The sequence below is a fragment of the Lepidochelys kempii genome, chromosome 1 (assembly GCF_965140265.1).
Source record: "Lepidochelys kempii isolate rLepKem1 chromosome 1, rLepKem1.hap2, whole genome shotgun sequence".
NCBI lineage: Eukaryota > Metazoa > Chordata > Testudines > Cheloniidae > Lepidochelys > Lepidochelys kempii.
Window position 1 is genome coordinate 304,384,879 of NC_133256.1, and position 23,638 is coordinate 304,408,516.

Consider the following 23,638-nt stretch of genomic DNA (forward strand, 5'->3'; position numbering starts at 1 on the left):
CCAAATATCTGAAGGGAGGCCCACGAGAGCAACAAGAGAGAGAGAGAAGCACCCATTTAGAATATGTTCCTGTTACGTGTGTTCACATTAATCTTCAGCATCCCAGATTGTCTTAACAGTAAGAAAAGCTATCTCCTTTCTCCCTACAGCATGGGCACAAATTTAGTTTTGAAATTCTGCTCTGCCTTAGACTGTTCCATAAACCAGAAAGAAGGGGTTCTGAGCAGGATTTAAAACTCAGATCTCCATGCACAGGAAAACTGGCAATATAGCAACACTGGGACCAACGCTGGTCAAAAAAAAGGGGGAATTTAAAATGTATTCTGTTAAATTCTGAGCAGCTCTCTGGGACATTTCTGCCACCTGTTGGTTTTTCAGAAGGACACCAGGATAGTTCTTTAAAAAAATCAAAGAAACCTGTAACTACTAGAGAAATTGGGGTTTTTCACTGCAGAACTGAAGTTCAATAAGTGTTATACTGTCAGTTAAAATACAGTTTTCATGCCAACAGCAGTAGATCACCTTGTGACCAGGGAGCCAAGTAACAAATGCAACTGAAATATAGAAAAGAACATAGTTTAGTTGTACTATAAAATTATGGTGCTTGATTCTACACCTTCTGTTGCACCCCAGAGATCACGCTGGTGTCAACAGGAATGTGTAGGTATATCTGAAGGCAGAGTATGGTCCATAAAACCAAATAGCTCTTAGTTACATGGGTGCAATTCCCATTATCTTCAGTGAGAGCTGCAACCATTTAACTGAGAGCAGAACTGGGCCCATAGTCCGTAGCTAAGTAAAACTTGTAGTACAGATTTAAAACTCCAGTGTTCCTTTCCAGATTCTTGGAAAAATGTTGGCAGGGCTAAGATTTCACACTTTTAGGTATGAAAACATGAATTACTGTGGTGATAAGAAAAAGTGCTGATCTAGAGACAAATAATTTAATCCCAAGCTAATGTGAGTAAATAGCTTTAACCATTATTATACTAATTTGATACAGAGCGAAATTGTACTGCATTAACTTGGTATGAAAGAAACAAATGGAAATTATTTCAAGGCAACATTCAGACTGGATTTTATAATGAGAACCAATATAACTAAAAAGGAGTATTTTGGCTCTATTTATGTATGCAGAGTTATTCAACAGTATATTGGTTTTCTAAGGATTTGGGTGGGGGTGTTAGAGTACAGAACACTAGGGGCAGCTGTAGGGTGACCAGATAGCAAGTGTGAAAAGTTGGAGTAGGGGGGTAATAGGCACCTATATAAGACAAAGCCCTGAATAACAGGACTCTCCCTATAAAATCAGAACATCTGCTCACCCTAGCTGGTAGTGCTAAGAACCATCATTAATGTCCCAACTGTCAGCCATGCTACAGACAAGTATAGTCTCTAAGAAGTGGCTGTTGTGCTGGAGGGTGCAGTGCACTTGCTTACCTTGGGGGACTTCTTGCGGAGCTGAAGTAACCCCATCTGCATATAAGCTGCAGGCAGCAGAGGGAATGGACTCAAAGTAGAGAATACAGGCTTCTGTAGGACGGACTCCTATTAGAGCCTCAGGGACAGTCACTATGCCCCCTAGATATGTTTACTGTAGATATAGGCCTTCCTTGCTTCCTCTGCCTCTTGACTAGGCCAAGCAAAAACTGGGGGCTCTGAACTGAGGGGGTGCTATGTGAGACAGTAGAGTTTCCAGGTGTCCAGTTTTTGACCAGAATGTCTGGTCGAAAAGGAAAACTGGCAAGATCTGGTCAGCACATCTGACCAGACACTAAAAGTTACCTGCAGTAACTGGCCTCGGCTACTGAGGGGTGGGGGTGGGAAGAGCAGCAGCGGCTGCTGGAGCCTGGAGAAGTGGCTTTGCTTAGCAGGTGCTGCTTTTCCCACCCCACAGCCTGATGGAGAGTACTGGCTGTCTCCCAGACTGGGCTCCAAAGTAGGTACCAGTGCCATCGAGGTGGGTAACCTGTCTGCCCCCCACCCCACTGTGCCCCGATTTCCCCAGCCCCTTGCTCTGGGGATCCCTCTGCCCTGCTGTGCCCCAATTTCCCCAGCCCCTCGCTCCAGGGACAGAGCCCCCCACCCTGCTGTGCCCTGATTTCCCCACCCAAGCCCCTCGCTTTGGGGACTGATGCCTGCCGTGCCCTGTTGTGCCCTGATTGGGCAGGCTCTGTATCAGCTCCTCCCAGCCTGGCTCTGCAGGTGGCAGGTGAGTCCCAGGGGATCGGGGGGGGGGGGGGGGGGGAACAGGGCCTCGGGGGAAGGGGCGGTCAGGGTGTTCAGTTTTCAGGGATTAGAAAGTTGGCAACCCTATGGGATAGAGGGGATTTTCTGATGGGGGGTTGTTTTGAGTCATGATCAAATGGGAGGGGTTTTGTGTGCATAGCCGGGCATTGCCCAGGATGAGGGTTTAGGGGAAGGAGAAGGAGAAGATTTCTAAGAAGTGAGTTCGGTTGCTGGGAGGGAATTGAGGGGGAAGGTTTGGCAGCGCTGAGGTGGGAGAATGGAAGGAGTAGGGGTTGGGAATGAGGGAACTGGTGAATGTAGATGAGCCAGTGGTATACAGTACGGAGCAGGAAGGCAAGAGTACAAGCAGTCCCGCAGAGACAAATACTCCTTTCTCTGTGCCCTGCCCTATACTGTAATGTGCCCTATGTTTTCATTCTGAAATGAGGAGGATGCAAAGTAGGGGAAGAGAGGGCTCCTTTCTTTCTCTTTTCCAATCAACCTCCTTCATCCTCCACCAAACCCCCTCCTGTGACATCCACCACCAGTGTCCTCGTTTGAAAATCTGGTTAACGTGTCAGAGGAAGCGCCACCTATTTTGGCAGCAACTGCCACTGCAAAATACCAAGTATTTTGTTAAGGTGAATATTGAAATAAATATTAAGTGCTGTGCTTTTGGTATTCATGTATTTCCTACCCTTGGCTTAGCTGACTCCTGTTTACACCCAATTGAGGTGCACAGTAGAGGAATGGAGATGAAGAGAGACATTGGTGGGGGTGGAAAATGAGATTTCAGAATTTGTTTTCATCCCTCATTGGAAAGAAATTGCGACCTTTCAAAAAATATTTGAGAGAAAGACCCACCCCAGAATAGCCACTAAGTCAATGGTTAGGGCACTCACCCAGACCCAGGTTCAAGTCTGCTCTGAACCTGCGAGCTATCATGGGGTGGGAGCTCTCTCTTTCTCTTTCTGACTAGAAAATTCCATCCTAGACCTGAGAAACCTTCCCAATGAATCAACGTGTTCCAATGAAAAAAGCTTTTGTCAAAATATTCCTGACCATCTCCAGTGGCAGCTCTACCATCCTCTCTAACCATTTTTGTTAAAAGGTATAACCAAAGACACAGCCCTTCAAAAGCTCATCCTGGGATCATTTTGTCTCAGCTGCTGTCAGGAAATACAGGTTGAAACGGATCCTGTAGCATACAACACACGGGCAGACTGCAGTGGTGCTCTGCATGGGCACATTAGTCCACCTGAGCATTGTATGTTGCAGGACTGGAGTCTTAACTATATAATTTTAAAAGAAAATTAGAGAATTTTTGGCACAGATTCTCATAGCATTTTTGGCAGCCATGTTCTGGTCACTTCATGTCACTTTGGCAGTATAAAGGCACTCCAGCAGATCTCCACATGGGAGGCCCTCTGACAGACACTGGTTATTTTGGGTTTTGGCTGAGTTGTGTCACTGGAGCAGTAACAAAGCAGCCAGAACATAATATACTGATGATCCTTGGCTTTGAGATTTACTTTCCATTAATTATCTGCAAAATATTCGCCTAAAATGTGCACACTGATGCTAGGAAATATGTTTGCTAATATACTTCCTCAAAAGTGTGCAAATGCTATCAAAGTGAAGTTTTTGCACTGATCACTCAGATCTAAGAAAAATGCTGCATAAGATGCATGATTTGATTTTTTTTATAGCAAGATACCTACTGCTCTGCAGCTTTTATAAACTTTATTTGAAAAGAGTTGGCAATTGAAGAATATATTTTAATGTAAGTATTTGTATGGTATTTGAAAATGTTTATGCACCTCCAGTATATTAAATGCATCTCTCTATTCTGTACCCCTTTCTTATTACAGACATGTAACCATCGTTCTAACACAGAGATAATCTGTTGCACAACTCCTTCACTGAAATCCTTTAATCTGCAACTACCTTTTGCAACAAAAGTGTTTTTCATTTTTGATGGAGTCAGCAACCAATACTTTGATTTTGATTATGTGAATAATCCTGTATTTAAACCTTTTGAAAAGCCAGTGGTGATCTCAAGGGGCAATCATAATATACTGGAAATTAAGGTAAGAAATGTTTAATGGTCTTTTAAATCATTGGCTTTGATCTACTAGACTCTATGCAGATAAACTGAAACACTATTCAGTAAACAATATTCTGTAATAATATTGCAGCTTACACCAGCAAATAGGTACTAAAACACAAACTATTTGTCATAATACTTATGTGTAGTAGGGGGCTGATGTGTAATGACTGTTTGGAGAAAAGATCTAAAGGATCTCTGCAGAAAAATGTAGGGAATTTTTCAGCAGGGAATATCTTGAGAGCATTGTTTTCTCCTTGTACCACATTCTTCTGAAGTCCCAGTTGTCATGAACTATAAAGAGCTGATTTCACAAATATGCCAGGGGTACACTTGGCACACCGGGTGGGAATGCAAAGGTGACTTTCCTGGTCCTCCAGGGACCCAGGGGCTAATTCAGCCCCAGTTCAAGTAAGAGCAGCCTCGGGACTGTTCTAAATTTCACCAGCTTTTAACAGCCTATTACAAGCTGTTATAACAGAATGGATAATCCAGAGCACAGCATACTCCAGCAATATCTCCTTCCCACCGTGAGCTCAGGAACACTTGGGGAATCTTCAGCTGCACAATTAAGAATTAGCAGGAGTAAAGATCTAGCTCAGAATTTGAAATGGTTGGTCTGTAGACTCATCTATTTCTCCTCTATGGTTTTGTGACCTTTCCTCTGGAGGAAAATGGAACTGCCTTAGCAGCACTGGCATTCTAGATCTTGGATGCAGGAATTACTGGGTGAAATTCTATGGCCTATGTGATGCAGGAGGTCTAACAAGATGATCTTAATGGTCCCTTATGGCCTTAAAATTTATGAATTTATGAAGGGTGCAAACTCAATACTGAGTGCATGTTCTGAGTAATCAGGCTGTGTGCACTGAGGCATGGCATTCTTAGTCCCAACCCAGCATATAGGGTTAATGCAGGGTGTGGGTGTACTAGCAGACACAGCCCAGGCTGCGTGCTTGGAACTAGAGCTGGGCAAAGAAAGGAAATTCCACTGTGCAGAGGATTTCGATAGAGCAAAATCTGATTTCATTGTGATTCAGAATGAAAACCAAAAATTTCAAAATTCTCCACAAAACGGAGGTTGGGCTGAGCTGTGAGGCAGCCCACCTGCCAGACTGTCCTGGAGCCATGAATCCTGGAAGACCTGGGGTCCCTGACTCCGCGACAGTCCAGCAAGTAGGCTGCCAAGGAATCAGGTGAGCAAGCTGCCAGGAAATCAGGCAGGATTCTGTCAGACCCATGCCTGGGTTCCATTGGATCTTCAACAAAATTCAACCATGTCCACAAAACATTTCGATTTTGACTAATCAGCAAATTCTGACAAAAGAGCTTTTCATTGCCATTTTCCCAACCAGCCTCACCTGGAACCCCTGCCCACACAATCCTCTCTCCTTCAGCTGGAGAGACCCTCTACAGCATTCAGCTATGCAGCGTACAGAGAGAGCATGGAATCTCTCTCTCTACCCAGCTTCTTCATGCAGTGGCAACATAGCATTGCCATTGCACTCCTGGTCTTGCACACTCACTGCGTGGGGGACAGGCTGCTCCCATAGGTGAAGATGTGGGATTTGGTGCTTCCCCATTCACTCCATGCTTTCTTTTGCCCACCTAGCTTAGTCCCAACAACTATATTTACCATTTCCTCCTCCAAGAGGGTGTCCTGTTTATGCTTCGTTGGAAGCAGTCATGAGGTTGAGGAGTTTGGTTTAGGACTGGCTTATTGGAGGGTGACCGCAATGACACTTCAGCTCTGTTGGTTTACCTTGTCATGGTGCCGTAAGCAGCTGCCTTCTGAAGCCCAATGCCCGGATGATTTCCTGGCAACCAACTAAAGAATGATGTTAGTTGAAGCTGGTCTCCTAGAATAAAGCATGAGCAGGAGGCAATTTAACATCTTCCTCCAAATAAAATTAGTTATAGTGGGATGCTTCCATCTAAACACTGAGGCGACTTTAGAATTTATGTTCAGGAGCCAAAAGATCATTATAAGCCGTACTGGCAACACTTTCCCCTCGCCCCTGACACACAGATAAAATCACACACACGTAAGTTTACATGCCTCATGGTCTTATTTTGAGCAATAATTAAGCAACCACAGCATGAAATTAAATGGCAGCTTGCTTCAGTGAGCAAACTGTTCTACCAAACCAAAGTTCTTTTATCTTTTTCTTAATTAGTTTTAGAAGTGGGGAGAGCTTTTATCACGAGTTTTTCAGTCGGATTAATCTAGTGTGACACATTTAGCTTCCAACAAATGACTGGATACTGACTGAAAGGTTCTCTCTGGTTTCCCTTGATGAACACAAGATGTTTTATAAGAACATATTGCTCAGAAAAACTATACTTATTCAATTGCTTTATCTAGGACTTTGTCCATCTGGGCATTGTATTCCTGGAGTGCCAGATGTTTTTTGTCTTCAGTGGAGGACTTCCAAAACTCCATATTACACTCTGTGTCTAGGTCCCTCATCACAGCCATCTTCCTTTGCCAGGTATATGACTCTCTTTGAAGTCTATCAGTGCTACTCATAGGCTGGTCAGAAGGGTCATGGTAGAGTGACATGAGGCACTCTCTTGGTCAGTTCCCACCCAATGAGCTGAGCACACTGCTTCTGAAACGCTCCCATCTCCTGTCAACTTGCAAAGCACACAAGTTAGGATAAATCTTATTGTCTGTCAATCTAGGACAACCAAAAACTCAGTCTGGATAAGAAAATGTAATTACTTATTGCCAGCCAAAAGAAGTCAGTGACCCGTTCTTATGAACTTTGGGCCTGCTGACTGCCCAGTGCATCCTAGCTGTAAATGAAAAATGACCTCCTGTCCAAGTTTGCTTGTGAACATCACCAGACTGCAGAAGGAATGGATGATTTGTCCACATGGCCGGCTCCTTTTGTTGAATTCCTTCTCTGGCACTACTCAACAAATTGCTCCGTATCATATGTATAGGCTAATTATACATGTTTTCATCTTCCAGCCTCCCAAATGCAATATCTGTCTATTCTTGGGTATTTCTGTCATCCATTATCATAGTACATAACTGCAGTCCAGTGGCATTCACAAGGAAGCCACAGGTACAGACCAATGTTTGTTTTAAGCCTCGGTTGGACATGCCGGGCAAGCAGGGCAACAAGGAATTTTAACAGCCTATCAGATCAGGTCAGCAGCTTGTCCCAGCATGTAGGAAGTGACAGGCAAATACACAGAAGTAGAAGAAACAGCTGCAACCGACTCCATAGCAGTTCTAGGTCAGAATTATCAGTGAGACACTTTAACTTGCCTTAGCTCTGCATGTGATCATTACTTAAGATTCTCTTGAAAATGCCCATCAGTGCTGTCCTGAGTCAGAGGCAGGCTATTTAATTAAGTGCTGCTACATCTGAGCCCCTACAAGATTGTGCACAAGTGCACTACACTCTCTGGAGCAGCTGTTCTACAGGAGTTCATCAGCTTAAAGAACTAGACAATTCAATTAACTGTGTAAATGGGACAGAGAACTGGGCCAAAGGTAGTTTCAATTGACTCCAGTTGTATCTCTGTAGGGCCAGTCCCCCAGATTCCAGAGTATTGTCTGAGTCCACTGTCCTCACCACCAACACGGATTCCTCTCATGCTCTTACTGCAGTTTTATATCAGCTTCAATCCCCATTTCCATTCAATTTCTAAGCAGAGACTGAGCAACAGGCCCAAGGCTTTGCCTGATCAGAGCTCATACACACATACCAAACCAGAGACAGACTACAAGTATTACTTATATATAGCAGGACTTGATTTCTAAACAGAACTCATTCTGGCCATGGAAAATATTGGGACCATCACAATTTTATGTCAAACAATCAAACTTGACACGTCTGCCCTGGAAATCAAAGATAGAAGTGATCTATTAAGCCTCTTTGTCCATTCCCAGTCCAGTGTAGGATGTTCCCTGTGGGGTAATCTTAAGTGTCACTGCCTCTTGGTGTGGTCTTTTTCGGGGTCTCAGCTTCTTCTGACTGACTCTTCTGAGCTTGGTCTCAATCAGGTCAGTTCCTGGATCTTCACATCCAATTAAGTCCATCAGCCCTTCAATTTTAGGGCTTGCAGTCTCCTTCAGTCTCCTGGCTGTTTTCTTGGAGGCAGCCTGGTGTAGAGCTGTCACCCCTTTGCTAGCTCAGGCCTTTCTGCCTCCCCTTTCCTTCTCTGTGCTCTCCCCTTCATAGCAGATCTTGTTTTCTCTATTGGTTGTAGTTGTGGGTGCCTGCCTCCAGGATTGGTAGTTCTGGCAGCTATGTCAGGGTGTGATCAAGCCGCTTGTTTGTAAACCAGAGAGACTCTCCTCCCGCCTCTGTCTATGCGTAGTATGGAGTTTGTAGTCCCCATTACATTAAGAAGCTTGTCCAGTCCATTTTTAAATGACTCTATTGATCTATCTCCTTCTATGTCCTTTAGCAGATTGTTACAGTCTAGAATCTTCCCATTCGGAATTATTCTGACATTAAGCCTGCATCTTCCATTCTTAAATTGCATTCCATTATTCCTACTTATGATCTGTAGGACCATTCTAATCCTTCAGTACTGTTCAACATGCTTCAGATACTCATAGATGTGGGAGCAAATGGTATATGTAGTTGGTCTGTGATGGCTATTCCAAGTAGTAACTAACTGCCCCGTCTGGCTTGAAGAGGCATCAACTATTAAAAACAGGGTGGGGATGGGTAACAGATTTTTTAAAAAAAACAAAAGAACTAATATGAAAGGGAATCTTATTCTCCTACGCCGGTAGTAATCAATAGGCACTCCCATCTATCCTTAAATATGTGACACATTCTGTGGTCCTTAACTGAGCAGAATTGCCATTGAATAAGAGGCTTGATTAAGGATCTTAGAATTTAATCCTACAAATGTATCGTATATTTATTATGATCTGCTATGCATGGGTACAGGGATCTGCTCCCATGGAATTCATTGCAGTGTTCTTCAGCGCTCCTTTCTTAGGGAAAATAATAATAATTAATAATAAATCCATAGCTAGCCAATGTAAAGTGTGTTCTTATTACTGTTACCCTCAGCCTGCCTGCCCCACTTCCCTCTGATTGTTTGTTAAAATTACTCTTTGTGTTTTGTCTCAAATTAGATTGAAAGGTCTTCATGGCAGGAGTTGTATCTTCTTAAATATTGTATGCTGCCCACCACCAAGGGGGCACTAATCCTAGACAGGATTTAAGTTGGACAGCCCTGTTTTAAATGTTTTTTCCCTGTCGGTACAGAGACAAAAACGGCAGTGGTTATGTTTGCTATCATGGCTGGGGGACTATGACAGGACGGAGTCCTGATCCTGTCTCTTTTCTAGCCACAAACCACTCAGAGGCTTTCTTCTGGTCAAACACCTTTGCAATTTATTTAGTGTTCTCCCCACCACCCTTACAAATTTGCACAGCTCTGTATTTACAATAGCTTACTCTCCTTAGCTCCTTACAAGGTATCTTCCACCTGAGAGATCTCTCTTGGCTCTGATCCTGAAAATGCTACCAGTCTTTCTTCCCCCATGGGCACTTCCTTCCTGTGCCCTTCTACCTTCTGGGCTAATTAGCCTTGCAGCACTCTCCTGCCCATCCCCAATCTATCAACTGGGCACAGCTTTGCCCCATAGGTTCACTCCAGGGCAATTTAATTGTTGATACAGCAGTACAGCTGCTGTTGCCCAGCACACTATCACAGGGACACCATTTTGAAGAATGCACTGCTCTTCCCCCACCATTGTGACCTTGTACGCACTGTGCGTGCAAGGTCACACTGGCGGGGTGGAGTCTCACAGCCGGGGGCAGGTCCATGCTATTCCCGGAAGTACCCGAATGTTCAGTATTCTGGGGATGCATGAGTGGCCACCCTCCTTAATCCTGAGCAGGGCCTTTGGGCACTAACATGATACAAGTAGCAATAATAATGATTATTCATCTTACTCTGGATATAGTCAAGGGCAGTTTTCCTGGGTAAGGAGTGCAGAATGGGGTCCTTTTAATGCTGTCATTTTTACTGGTAAATGCTCATCTTTGGCTTGTAGAACATGTTTCTTTTTATCCAATTTACTGGGGTGACCATATTTCCGAAAGTGAAAACAGGATACCACAAGAGGCTGGCCCGAGACCTCACCCATCCTGCATGGAGCTGGCCCAAGCCCTCTCCCCCTGCATGGCGCTGGCCTGAACTGCCAGAACGTCACTGCTCGCCCAAGCCCTGCCACCTGGGGCTGGGGCTGATAGCTTGAGCCTTGCCCCCTGGTGTCACCACATGCCCCCCGACTGTTCCTCTGCACTCTCCCTAGGGAGGTGCACCCTACTTTTTTGGCAAAACCAGGCATTTGTCCCATTTGCTCTTGCCAACTGATCATCAGCAAATGCCTAGTTTTGCCAACAAAAGTCGGGACATCCGGGATAGGACTTAAAAAGGGGTCTGTCCCAGCCAAAATAGGATGGTCCTACTATTTGCCCAATTCTATGAGAGCAATTCGCTCTCAAGTTTCACTCCCTTTGTAAATATAATGTATCTCCCCTCGCCATTTGCAAAACAAAATGTTTGAGATGCCTACAATGTAGTGGATAACAGAATGCCAGTTTTGTGTAAACATGGCTATATAATGCTTCCTTTCTCATGTGAATTATGCAAAAATGTGAGACAGTTAAAAAAACCCAGCAGAATATGTTCCTTGGATGTTTACATTTTTAGAAATCATGTGGGTTGCATGAGTGTAACTGAGAACAGAGTTTGGCCTTAAACATTTTACTTCCCTTTTTGTTTTTCTGCCAAATTGCCATTTACATTAACAGAAATTAAACATGTACATTGGCTGGGCCATAGAAGACCAATTGTGTAGTATTTTGTTTGATTTCATAATTGTTGCTTTTGCCACCATAAAATAACATTTTCTGAGTCAATAGTAGAGCATCTCCTTAAGAATTATATTAAATGATTGTTAATGTAATATTTTTTAAATTTTTTGTAGGGAAATTACATTGATTCAGAAGCTATTAAAGGCGAAGTGCTAAAAGTTGGAAATAGAAGTTGTGAGAACATCTACTTACAGTCTGAATCAGTTTTCTGTATGATTCCCAGAGATCTGCTGAAATTGCACAGTGAGCTAAATATAGAGGTGGGATACCCTCGCTCCATATATGATGTAGCTAATAACGATCCCACTGGAATTATGGTGCCTGCAAACTTAAAATGCAAATCTAATCCTCATGTTGGTAGTGGTTTCAGTTCATGAACTTTCCCTTTTGTGTGTGTGTGTGTGTGTGTGTGTGTAGGTCTTATTATTTCTAAGTTCCAGCTTTCTTCAGAAAAATGTGAATTCTTTTATGAGAAACGTGATTATTATCTGTATTGTGGTAGCACTTAGGAGCCCCAGTCATGGACCAGGACTCCATTGTATTAGGTGCTGTACAGACAAACAACAAAAAACGGTCCTTGCCGCCAAAGAGATTACAATCAAATTGTAAGACAAGAGACAACAGGTGGATGTGGACAGATAGACAGGGAAGCAGGTGGAAACCATGAGGCAACAGTTTTGGTCCTGATCCTGCAGGCCTTCCTTGGAGTCAATGGGATCAGGCACTTTGTGTAGAAAAAGCATGAAATAACCTGTTCTCCACCTACAACAATTCAGTTTTATTAGTTTGATAAAATCCAGATATTTAGGACAAGTACTTGAACCCAGGTCCTTCACCCTCTATGAACCAAAACCTGGTCCTACTGAGTTACTGATAGTGTTGCCATTGATTAAAATAAGGCCAGGATTTGACCCTGTGTTGATTCATATGGCATTACAAGTATCTTTCAAAATTGTTGAGAAAATTGTTGAGAAAAGACAAAAATCACAAATGATGTTCCTTTAAACTATGCAGCTTATACATTATGGGCCTTGTCCTGCTCCACTGAAATCAACAATGACTTTAGAGTGAATAGGATCGAAACCTACAGTATGACTTTCATTTAGTTTGGTGGTCCCCAAACTTTCTATGTCATGGTCCCCACTTACCCATAATGTAATTTGTCTGTGCCCTGCCAGGAGCAGGTCTGAGACCACACCCAGAGCCACAGCTGGGAGCGAGAGCCACAGGCGGGAGTGGGGCCAGGGCTGGGGGCCACAGTCAGGGGTCAAGGCCAGAACCAAGCTTCGGTCAATGCCAGGAGCCAAACCAGGGCCTCTGCTGGGGGCGAGGCTGGGGCTGGAGCCGGACTGAAGCTGGGAGGCTCCCTCCACACTTTCTGTGGGGGCTGGCCCAAGCCCTGTCACACCCCTCTTAATGTTCCTTGGTGCGCCCTGCAGTTTGGGGACCACTGATTTAGATGGTAAGCTCTTTGGGGTAAGGATTGTTTGCTTGTCGTTTGTTCGTACAGCACCTTTCACAATGTGGTCCTGGTCCATGACTTGCCTCTTAAGCTCTACCTCAGTACAAATAAAATAATTATATTAGACAATTTTTGTTAAAAGCACAGGCACTAATTCTTGGATATAGAGCTGGCAAACTATGACATCAGATGTTCTCCTTATGCTTTCCCTTTGGCAAATACATTTTCATAGAAGATTGAAAATGCCATGTCTCTCATATTTTATCTATGTATATATGATATTAAATACACACACACTTTTACATTTATGTCGTTGGTTATGTAACTTATTTAATCAGTTCTATTATGTCCTATTTCCGTAACCCTTTGACTCCTAACAACCACAGGTGTGGCACATTCTACATGTGGAAGCAAAGAGGTCAGTAGTGAAGGGGTTAATCATGTTGTGTACTTGTTTACTGGCAAAAAGTCTTGGAAATTGCTGTCTGCCCAGCAAAGAAGACATTTTGCACTTTTGATGGACTAATCCTTCATTACAGTACCCAAAGGACTGACTTCCACACAAGAAAGACGAAGGATTGCCAAATGCATTCCAGTTGACTGAGATAGTGCCATGTGTCCTAAAATAATTTTGCCCTGGTAGCTGGTCAGTGTTTGTTTGCTTGTTTTTTTAAAACTTGTTGACTAGCTAAAAATTGTCAAGGATAGAATCACATGACGTTGGGAACTGTGCTACAGGAACTGCAGCATATTTCAGCCAGAAGGACATGTACTAGGGCTGTTTTAAAATCAATTACAGGTTTTTTCCTATAAACCCCCACTTTTGCCAGTGCAATTTGAGTAAAAGGTGATTAACACAAAATGGCCATTTAGACTGTAAGCACTTCAGAGCTGGGAGGGATAGCTCAGTGGTTTGAGCGTTGGCCTGCTAAACCCAGGGTTGTGAGTTCAATCCTTGAGGGGGCCATTTAAGGATCTGGGGCAAAAATTGGGGATTGGTCCTGCTTTGAGCAGGGGGTTGGACTAGATGACCTCCTGAGGTCCCTTCCAACCCTGATATTCTATGATTCTATGACTGTCGTCTTTGTTCTGTGTTTGTGCAGCGCCTATCACCATGGGCGGCAGGTATCATAGGCCAGCGAAGGCTAAGTCTCCCCTAACCCAGGCCTCTGGCTCCACCTATGCTCTGCCCCAAGGCCCTGCCCTCACTCCCCCTCTCCCCTGAAGCCACTGCTGGCTCTGCTGTGGCCAGTGGCCCAGGGCAGCTCTGTCCGGCCAGTGGCCCAGTGCTCGGACAAGCCAGCAGCCTCGTGCTCAGGCCCACTGGTGGCCCAGTGCTTGGGCCCACTGGCATGGCTGAGACAGATGGGCTGGGGCTCCTCCAGCCACAGGGCGGGGTCGGGGCTCCTCCAGCTGCAGGGGGGTGGCTCGGGGCTCTAGCAGGCAAGGGCAGGGTCTCGGGCAGAAGGGGCGGGGCTGGGGGCTAGCCTCCCCAAAGGGGACATTCACCTGCTGCCTATACCTATCACAAAGGGGTTCTGGTCCAGGCATGCAGCTCCTATGTGCTACATAATGCAAAGAACAAAGTAATTGTCTGTGTGTGCAAATGCTGAGTTTCATGTGTATAATATCATTTTGTGGGTGTGATGGCTACTTGGCTTCTTGAAAGGATGTGATGAACCACAGAGGACCAGATTCCAATTTCATTTCCACCAGTGTAAATTTATTACTCCAAACTTCTCTCCATGGTGGAGCCTTTCAGGCCAGGATTTAGCCCATAAAGGGTATTTCAGACTCACTATTTCAGCGCTAATATGTATTCTATATTTTTGGTGGATTTTTTATTTTAAATCTTCACAGTATTACAATATCTTTTTCTTTATTTCTGTTAGTGGAAGCAAGAAGTTTTTTCAACGCTTATTGGGAAAGTGATGATTCTGCAAGATCAGAATTTCACAGGACTGATTGCTGGAGTTGTCTCAACCTCAGTGTTATTTTTATTGTTGTTGGGGGGTGTTCTATGGATGAAGAAGAAAAAACAAATTAAAGGTGCATCATTGCTAACTTCTTGAAGTAATTTAAAAAATATGTGGGTTCTATTAAAGCTTAAACTATTTTATGCACTGCCTACATGTAATGTAATATCCTTCTCATATACCCTGCCAGTAGAAATTGCAAAATATAGGCCCAATCTTCAGTTGCATTTCAACGCCTTTTTGGTGCCAGGGTTGTGTGAAGGGCCAGAGAGCAGATCTGGCCAGCTGACAATTTCCCTGAGGTCGGGGAGCTCTCAAGTGGGGCAGAACCCTAGCCATTCCTCTCCCCGTCAGTCTTGGCATAAGGGGCAGGAAGAGGGCATGGCTGGAGTGAACTGTACTTCATCTATACTCAACTGTTGTGGGGTCCCCTTGTGGGAGACGAAAACCAGCTGGTATAAATTAAAGCAGCCCCCAAGCGGCCCTAACTTTTGTTGAGGCTCAGGACAGCACATTTCCCTGAATTTCCCTGGTGGCCCCCCTTCTCAGCACAGCCAAAAACATGAATGTTTGACACTGTTTCTTTCAAACCCCCTTTCAGATCTGGGTAGTGATTTAGTTCGTTATGATGGAAGAGTGCACACTCCTCATTTGGATAGGCTTGTGAGCGCAAGGAGCGTAAGTCCAACTACAGAAATGGTTTCTAGTGACTCTGTAGACTACAGATCAACGTTGCTAGAAGGTGCGTCTCTGTTGTTAATCTGAGCAGACATTGCCATATTTTAACTTTCTTGTTTTTCAGCTATCTTCATATGACCACCTGTTTTGAACTATATCTTATTGCTCAATTTTTCATCAGACCTGTCTGTCTTTTGTTAGGGACCTTCACCTGGTTTTTTATAGAAAGTAGACTTCAGGGGTCTTTCACCATGTTAAACTGAGGGGTTTTTTTTAATTTTTACTATAAAATAGTCTGAGTGGCAAAAAGAGATGAGATTAGTGAACACATTGTAAAATCAGTGTAAAAAAATTAAAGAAAAAAGTACCATATTCCAAACCTTAATGAGGAGCTGTGGATTTATGATTTTTTCACTCTTATATGTTTATGTAGGTCTAGCAGGTAAAGGTGCAATTCTACTCCAGAAAGAGCCTGCAAGGGTAACATTAAGTATGTCTCAATGACTCCTACATCAGTTATGCTCACTTAAAAATGAAATTACATATATTCTGACTGCCCAACACTGCAACTCAACTGATGGTTCAAAAATCAAGCTGTATGATTAAGTCTGCTTATGTGGGTCTTTCTCAGTGTCTCCTGTCAAAGCTGTTCCACTTTGTACAAAATGCTTGAATAAGTCACTGGGCTGGAAACTAGCCTGATGGTTAGGGCATTCACCAGGCGAGATATACAGGAGAAATCGAGAAAGCCAGACCACAATAACTAGGGCACTCTCCTGTGATGTGGGAGACCTAAGTTCAGATTGCTGGTCTACATCAGGCAGAGTGGGGAACTGAAGGTGGGTCTCCCACATCCTTGGTGAGTGCCTTAACCACTGAGCTAAAGGTACCACCACCTCCCCCTCCAGCTGTTTGGTGAAGCTAGCCCTTAATTTCCTTTGCTTTTATGTTAAAAAAATGTCCAGAAATGGCACCAAACAGTCCATTAGGGGTCAAAGTAAATGCTTTGTTCAACTAGAAAATAATTTTTTGTGGACTTTTTTGACTTCGAAATTTTTCAGAATTTTCTAATTTGGTTTGGGTCAAACTGGTTTTTCCCCTCCCCCAATTTTTTTTTGAACTATCAGCAAACTGAAAAATAAGTTATTCACCCCGCTCTGTGCAGGACGTGTTTGCCATACTCTCCTACAAGGCTTCTTCATCTTCTTGACATAAAAGAAAGCTACAGCTTATTCCAAGAAAATCACAAGAACTAAATTAATATTGAATATGCCTTTGATATGCATATCAGTTACTGTAAGGAATAAAATGAAAAGAACACTGGAAAACTTTGAGGTACATTGGTAATAGCAATTAACATTATTTTACAAAACTGGAAAGACTCGCCTCAGTTGCGTAGTGATAATTGGATATATTCCCTCCTTGTGCAGCATAAATGCGAGGGATTTGTGTTTCTAAACATAACAGCATGAAGTTAGTATCTGGAATCTAATGAAAAATTTTAGCACTATCTGCATTTTATAATTTCATGTAACATATCTATGTCCAATTCCTTTTTTCTCTCTGATAAAATAGCCTCATCTGTTAGGGGTTTTCTCTGACCGTGGGCTAAATTCTGCTCATTGACTCTGCTGGAGTCATTCCATATGTAACTGAAAGTAAAATTTGGCTCTTTGATTCTATTATACAAATGTTTAAGAAACAATACCAAAAAAGTGAATGTTATATTGATTTAACCTATTCCCAAATCGTTTACTATGCTTAACTGAAACATTGTAATTGTTGTAATTTAAAATCCCTTGACAAATTGTTGGTTTTTTTCATGTTACACGAACTGTATTATCTTTGGAAGCTACAGGATATGACTCACCTTTAGGCATTTCCCTGGTTGAATATTGACCATTAGATAAATATAGCTTGTCACTGGCAATTTGGGAATTTAATGAAATGTCATGCAATTTAAAGTTGCCTACCAAATTACAATCTGACAATAACCCAAAGTTTTGTATTTTGCATCCTTTACTACTTCCTACTTGCATCTGTGTTCTTTTTCAGTTGTACTCCTATGGCTATATAGTCTAAATATACTACACACTTCTTTTTTTTTTACATTGGCTAGAAGTGGAAGGGCCTGGTACTGTTCCCTCTGACGTGAGTGGCAGTTTTGCCATTAACTTCAAAAGAAGCTGGGCTGGGCCCAGAGTAAATTTCTGTCTTCGGTGATGAAGTTTACATGAGCTTGGCAAGGCAGCTACATATATTTTTCTTTTCCCTTTTGTGACGGAGTATGTTGTAAAGCAGGCTAACTTCTAGACTGATTGAATATAACTGACTTTGCACAAGTTCCAGTTAAATACACCTCTTGATCTTTCATTGAGCACAGCAGGAAGCGTAAAAGAATTAAAATAATTTCTGTTATTACTTGCAGATCAGTTTCCAAATTTGTCTCAGAATGGCTCATGCAGACCAGTACAGTATCCTCACACAGACCTATCATCCAATCTGTCTAGTGGGGACTCGGATTTAGCCAGTCCACTGCTGCAAACTAATGTCCACATTGATATCAGTGCCTTAAATCCAGACCTGGTCAAAGAAGTTCAGCATGTAGTCATTGGTGCTGACAGCCTGATTGTGCATTTTAGTGAGATAATAGGAAGAGGTAAGTATTTCAACTCTTATCTTGCTAAATAACATTTTTGCACAGCCATTCATCATATTCCTTTCTGAAGGTAGCATCTTACATATCACTGAAAGATACTGCAATCATTTAACTAGAGACTTGCACACTTTGTTGTTTTTATAGGTTGACCACATTGCTTGTTCCAGGGACATCTTGCATCCCTCCATATGCACCCCAACCCCAACCTCCCTGTGTGCTACCCACCATCCCCCTCTATTTCATGGACTCCCTGCATTATCCCCCATGCCAGGGGCTCTGTCTCATCCTCCCGATTCCACCATCTGCCACATGGCATGGGCTCTGTGTCTACCATGTCCCTCTCCCGTCATTGCTCCCTTTCCCCCCATGCCAGGGGCTCTGTGTGCCCCTTATTCTCCCTTCCCCCTATAACAATGCCCCAGTTCTTCCCTTTAATGCCCGAGATTTTGTGTGCCTGACCCACCCCATCTCCTCCTTTCCCCCACACACCAGGGTCCCCCATTCTTCCTGACCCCCATGCCAAGGTCAATATATTTAGAGGTGTTCACTAATTTTGTGCACTTCAATATACCTGAGTGACTTAAGTGAAAGTTTGGGGTTTTCAGCACCTCTCAAAATCAGGCATAAAATGTCTCCAGTTGCACACACAAAAACTGAGGGGTAGAAAACCAGTGAACAATGATGGAAACTTGGCTGTAAACCATTTGTCCAATTTCTGTGGTGCAGGAAAATAGTCACAAATCAAATAAACAGGCACTGTACCCCCTCAGTGCATTATAGTTAGACTGGGAAGGATTGGGTTCTGAATTTGTAAATGTTGATTTCACCGTACCTCACAATATTTCTACTGATAATAATCAACATTTACAGATGAGCAAAGTAAGAAAAATGCTGCTTGAGAACTTAACAGAGTTTGATTTATGGATGTTTACATTGTATATTTTGACATGTGGCTATTGACAATGTGAGTTTTAATGGTTGTATAGCTTTAACTTTTTGAATCTCCAGGTCTGTCATTAAATAATTGTTGTCTGATGCCCCCATAATTTCCCACAACTGAAAATTAAAATTGATAAAAATAAAAAAGCTTAAAAATAAAATATTGATATCTGTTGAAATTATTTAAAAAAATTGAATTCTGCCAACCCTAGTTATAGATTATGTTTCCTATAGCAAGAGCAGGGCATTATTTTTCCCCAAACAAACATAAAAAAATCCCTTCATTTTTTTAAATATTGGAAAACTGCCAGAAAATGTCATTGATTTCATTTACTATGTCCCTACTTCATTTCATTCACTATATCCCCTTTTTTAAGGGGGCCAAAACCAGAAAAGGGCCAAAACCAGAAAAATTTAACTGACCCATACTTGAGGGTTTGCATAAAATGTGCCCAGTTTCCAAGATTGGGAAATTTTGGTTGCTTTTGCAAAACAGACTCCTGGCCAATTCCAGTTTGCAGGACTAAAGCCGCTTTTGGATTTGCCCAGAACTTGTGACTCTGGATCCTAAGTAGAATTCCTCAGCCTTATTTTCTGCACTGCTAATGCTTGAAAAACTGCTTCAGCTCTGTGACTACAAATGTTAATATTAACTTTAAATGATCTTTTACCTCTTGTGCCCAATGAATGTGCATTCATGATGTTGGCAGGCAAACCCTATCGTTAGATCTGTTTAAGAACATGCAACCTCATTGACTGGGATCCTCCAGAATATCTGTTTTTATATTAATAGTGATAAGTAAGTGTTCTCAGAAAATGCACAGCCCTGAAGCTCTAAGTTCTCTGTTGATCCACAGAGCAGGTTAGCATGGGCTGTGACTGGGGGTGCTTCTCCACACTGCCCCTTCCTTAACCCAAAAGCCCCTCTCCAGGGATGAGAGAGGATTTCAATCTACTCTACACACCTATTCATTTCTCTGCTGAGACTGCCAGCAAGAAGGCAAATTGTGATTATCATTTTTCGGTGACACACCATGTGGAAACTAGGGTCATGTTCCAAAGCCCATTGATGTCAATGGGAAGACTCCAATTGACTTTGGAGAGCTTTGAATCTGACCCGATGCAAGATGCCCAGCTTATTTCACAGAGACCTCTGATCATGCCCTACTGACTGGATTTTTAACTCATGAACTGCAGGTGAAATGCTCTGTTCCCCCTTATCATTCCCTTGAGCCATTCAGTCCCCTCCTCCAGAATACATCAAATAGCAGAGTATGGGGGGAAAGAAGGAATATTGTTTTTTTAAAATAGTCATTGCAAGAATATTAGGCAGTTGTGGAGCTAGCCTTTAGTCATTTATTTATTCTTTCCATCTAAATCAAGAAATATCAATTATGCTGGAAATAGAGCTTTAGCTTTATGTACTTGCTGCTTAATGTGTTATAAAGTATACATTGCAACAGTCTGAAATTAGAGTCTATTATGACTATGTTATAGCATAATTGCTAGTCAGTAAAGTAAAATGTAATATAAAGCTAATCTTACTTATTGAGATTGAGGTTAACCTTACTCATTCTTCACACAGGGCATTTTGGGTGTGTGTACCATGGGACATTGTTGGATAATGATGGCAGGAAAATTCATTGTGCTGTGAAGTCCTTGAACAGTGAGTTACATTTTTTAATAGTGAGATATCATCATAGCTCGTAAGGCAGCCAGAGTAACCCAAAATAGCAAATTGCTCTGTAGAGTTCCACTTTCACCTATAAAAGACTGACTTCAACTGCAACTACTATGAGCCTAATTCATCCCTGGGGTAATTCCACTGCTTTCAGTTCAGCTACAGAAGGGATAAATTTGGCTCTGTAAATTTGTTTGTCAAGGAGAACATTCACATCTTCTCCAAATACAAACACAGGCATAGGGAGAAGAGCTAGGGGAGGGCAAATAGCATTTTGCACACCATTAACTTGGCTTAGGTTTGGTTTTTATAAATGAAATTGAAAACCAGCAAAAGGAAGTTTGTACATAGTATAGTAATGATTCATTCCTGGCTTTATCTTCAGGCATTACTTTTTTAAAAAATGACTATAAAAAGGGAGGAATAAAAAATAATAAAGTATTTGAGAGAGACCGATATATCCAGATGATGGATTATTGAATATGTTCTATAACACAGCTTGCTTTGAACCTGACAGTGTTGAAAACTTACTGGACTATACTCTAAATATACATATTAGTATGCAGTTCAAACTGAGCCCAAGCCTGAAACACTCATACATGCTGGTAACTTTGACCTCAATGAAGCTATTCACATGAGTAGTTCATGAGCATGTTCATGAGTAAAGTCAAGCTTTATGGCAGTGGTTCTCAAACTTTTGTATTGGTGACTCCTTTCACACAGCAAGCCTCTGAACCTGACCAACTTTATTAATTAAAAACACGTTTTTAAATATTTAACACTATTATAAATGCTGGAGGCGAAGCAGAGTTTGGGGGTGGAGGCTGACAACTCATGACCCCCACGAAATAACCTCGTGATCCCCGGAGGGGTTACGACCCCCAGTTTGAGTACCCCTGCTTTATGGAATCAGGTCCACTGACTTCAATGTGAACCATGTGTCAAACTCCACAACCAGATTTGGATCATAGTTTCAACTATACCTCCCTGCTTGGGAAGGGGAAGAAAATGGCCCGTTTTCAAAATTATATCTATCCCCTCTAGTTTCTGGTAAGTTAGAATTTATTGCACTTTAGATGTATTGCAAATTGATCTCTCTCCCCCCCACCCCAACTCCCACTGCCGTATCTCTCAGGAATTACAGACCTGGAAGAAGTAGCTCAGTTTCTCAAAGAAGGGATCATCATGAAAGATTTCACTCATACCAATGTCCTGTCGCTACTGGGAATTTGCTTGCCCAGTGAGGGGTCTCCTTTGGTGGTGCTTCCGTATATGAAACATGGAGATCTTCGAAACTTCATTAGGAATGAGACTCATGTAAGTACATTATCAGATCTGTTAAATGGTGACGTTTGAGCACTCCCTATAACAGTATTATAGGTTACCAGATCTGACCACTACATTCTGTTTATAAAATGGCATTATTTTTGTATATTAACCACTGTTCTGAGAGTGCTATATTCTTTTTCAGAATATAGTCCCAAAACTCATTGACAATAAAGATTTACCATTGCCATCCATAAGCCCCTTGTTATAAACAAATTTGGTTTCTGAGATTAAAGTTGGTGTGCAAGACCATCCAGTGGTGTAAATTGGCACAGTTCCATTAACTTCAAGGGAGCTGTGCCAGTTTACACCCACTGCAGATCTGGCCCTGTGTGTTTGATGTAAAGGGACAATCGTATCTGGCTGCTATTATCAGTGCCATATTCACAACAAATTTCAGAGTAGTAGCCATGTTAGTCTGTATCCGCAAAAAGGAAAGGAGGACTTGTGGCACCTTAAAGACTGACAAATTTATTTGAGCATGAGCTTTCATGAGCTAGAGCTCACTTCATCGGAGAACTGTAGCTCATAAAAGCTCATGCTCAAATAAATTTGTTAGTCTCTAAGGTGCCACAAGTCCTCCTTTTCTTTTTACTCACAACAAAGTCTTTGTGATTTTTTTTTAAAAAAAATGAAAAAACAGAGCAATGGTTGGTACTAGTTCAAGTCTCTCAAATTTGCACTAAGAGTACAAGTTAGTAGAATGTGTTTTAGCGCTTTTACCAAGTATAAGATAATGGACCTGATTCTCCATTCTGTTAAGGCTCCTTTACACGGCTCTGGTGCATTTTTGCTCACTTATAGCAGTGTAAAGGAGCCTTTGGGTAACTGAGGCTGTATATATGTAGCAAGATACAGTTAGTAAATAGTCAGTTCACTTAGTAAATATTCAGTTAAACAAATGATGTGCAAGAATGGTAAGCTCTTTGGGGCAGAGACTGTCTGGTTGCTCTGTGTTTATACAGCAGCTAGCACAGTGCAGTCCTGGTCCGTGTTTGGGGCTCTTAGGGGATACAAATGATAATATAATAAAGAAACAAAAGCCAGTGGAACAGTGTTGTTTCACAGAAAGAACTGTCCAGAGCAAGCTTAACCTCATAGAAACCTGGAGGGTGTTATAGTTGTATAATAAATAGTCATGCAACCAGATACAGAATTTACACATTGGTATTAAACTTCTGAGTCTATGTAATTTCTGATTGAATAAATTGGATTGCTGGCCTTGGGCATCAGGTCTGCCTAGGCAATATGTTCAGACTAGACTCAAAATAACAACTGTGACAGTCCTGGCTGAGCCCCCCTAGTGGATGGTCACCAGTCTGCTGCATCAGTCCCAACCTTTGGATCCCACATACTTTGAGGCCTGCAGGGTCTGGGCAGTGTCCAGACACTGTTGCTAGGCCTGGTCTTCAAGGCACACTCCCAGAGTGCATACTCCCCATCTGGCACCCTCCTTGAGATGTGGGACCCTGCAGTTCAACTGCCTTAGGCCCTGAAACCAGTGCTGAACCCCCAAGCCTTCCCAGTCATTTATTCAGACTCCGCCCAGAGCTCTACCCCCATGGGCACGCTGGTGCATAGTTTAACTCCTTGTGAACACATGGCAGGTAAAGTAGGGAACACAGGCTTTGCACAGGAACTTCTTTAACACACACACTTTACTCTCAACACAGAAGCAATACTCCTGTAGGCAAATGTAGGCAAAACAACATCTT

The 23,638-nt window shown here is 42.5% G+C and overlaps 1 protein-coding gene across 7 annotated transcripts in view; it reads left to right on the forward strand.

Moving 5' to 3' along the window:
* The window catches only part of MET (MET proto-oncogene, receptor tyrosine kinase), a 118,712-nt gene that overhangs the window by 87,461 nt on the left and 7,613 nt on the right, over positions 1-23,638 (forward strand). For 6 of the 7 annotated variants that reach the window (XM_073328148.1, XM_073328150.1, XM_073328152.1 and 3 more), the window contains 7 exons: positions 4,101-4,319; positions 11,316-11,462; positions 14,557-14,713; positions 15,242-15,382; positions 17,747-17,977; positions 20,502-20,582; positions 21,733-21,914. In XM_073328148.1, the coding sequence (XP_073184249.1) occupies positions 4,101-4,319; positions 11,316-11,462; positions 14,557-14,713; positions 15,242-15,382; positions 17,747-17,977; positions 20,502-20,582; positions 21,733-21,914 (1,158 nt within the window). The remainder of the gene's footprint in view (positions 1-4,100; positions 4,320-11,315; positions 11,463-14,556; positions 14,714-15,241; positions 15,383-17,746; positions 17,978-20,501; positions 20,583-21,732; positions 21,915-23,638) is intronic. The other variant, XM_073328149.1, reaches the window with a different exon arrangement.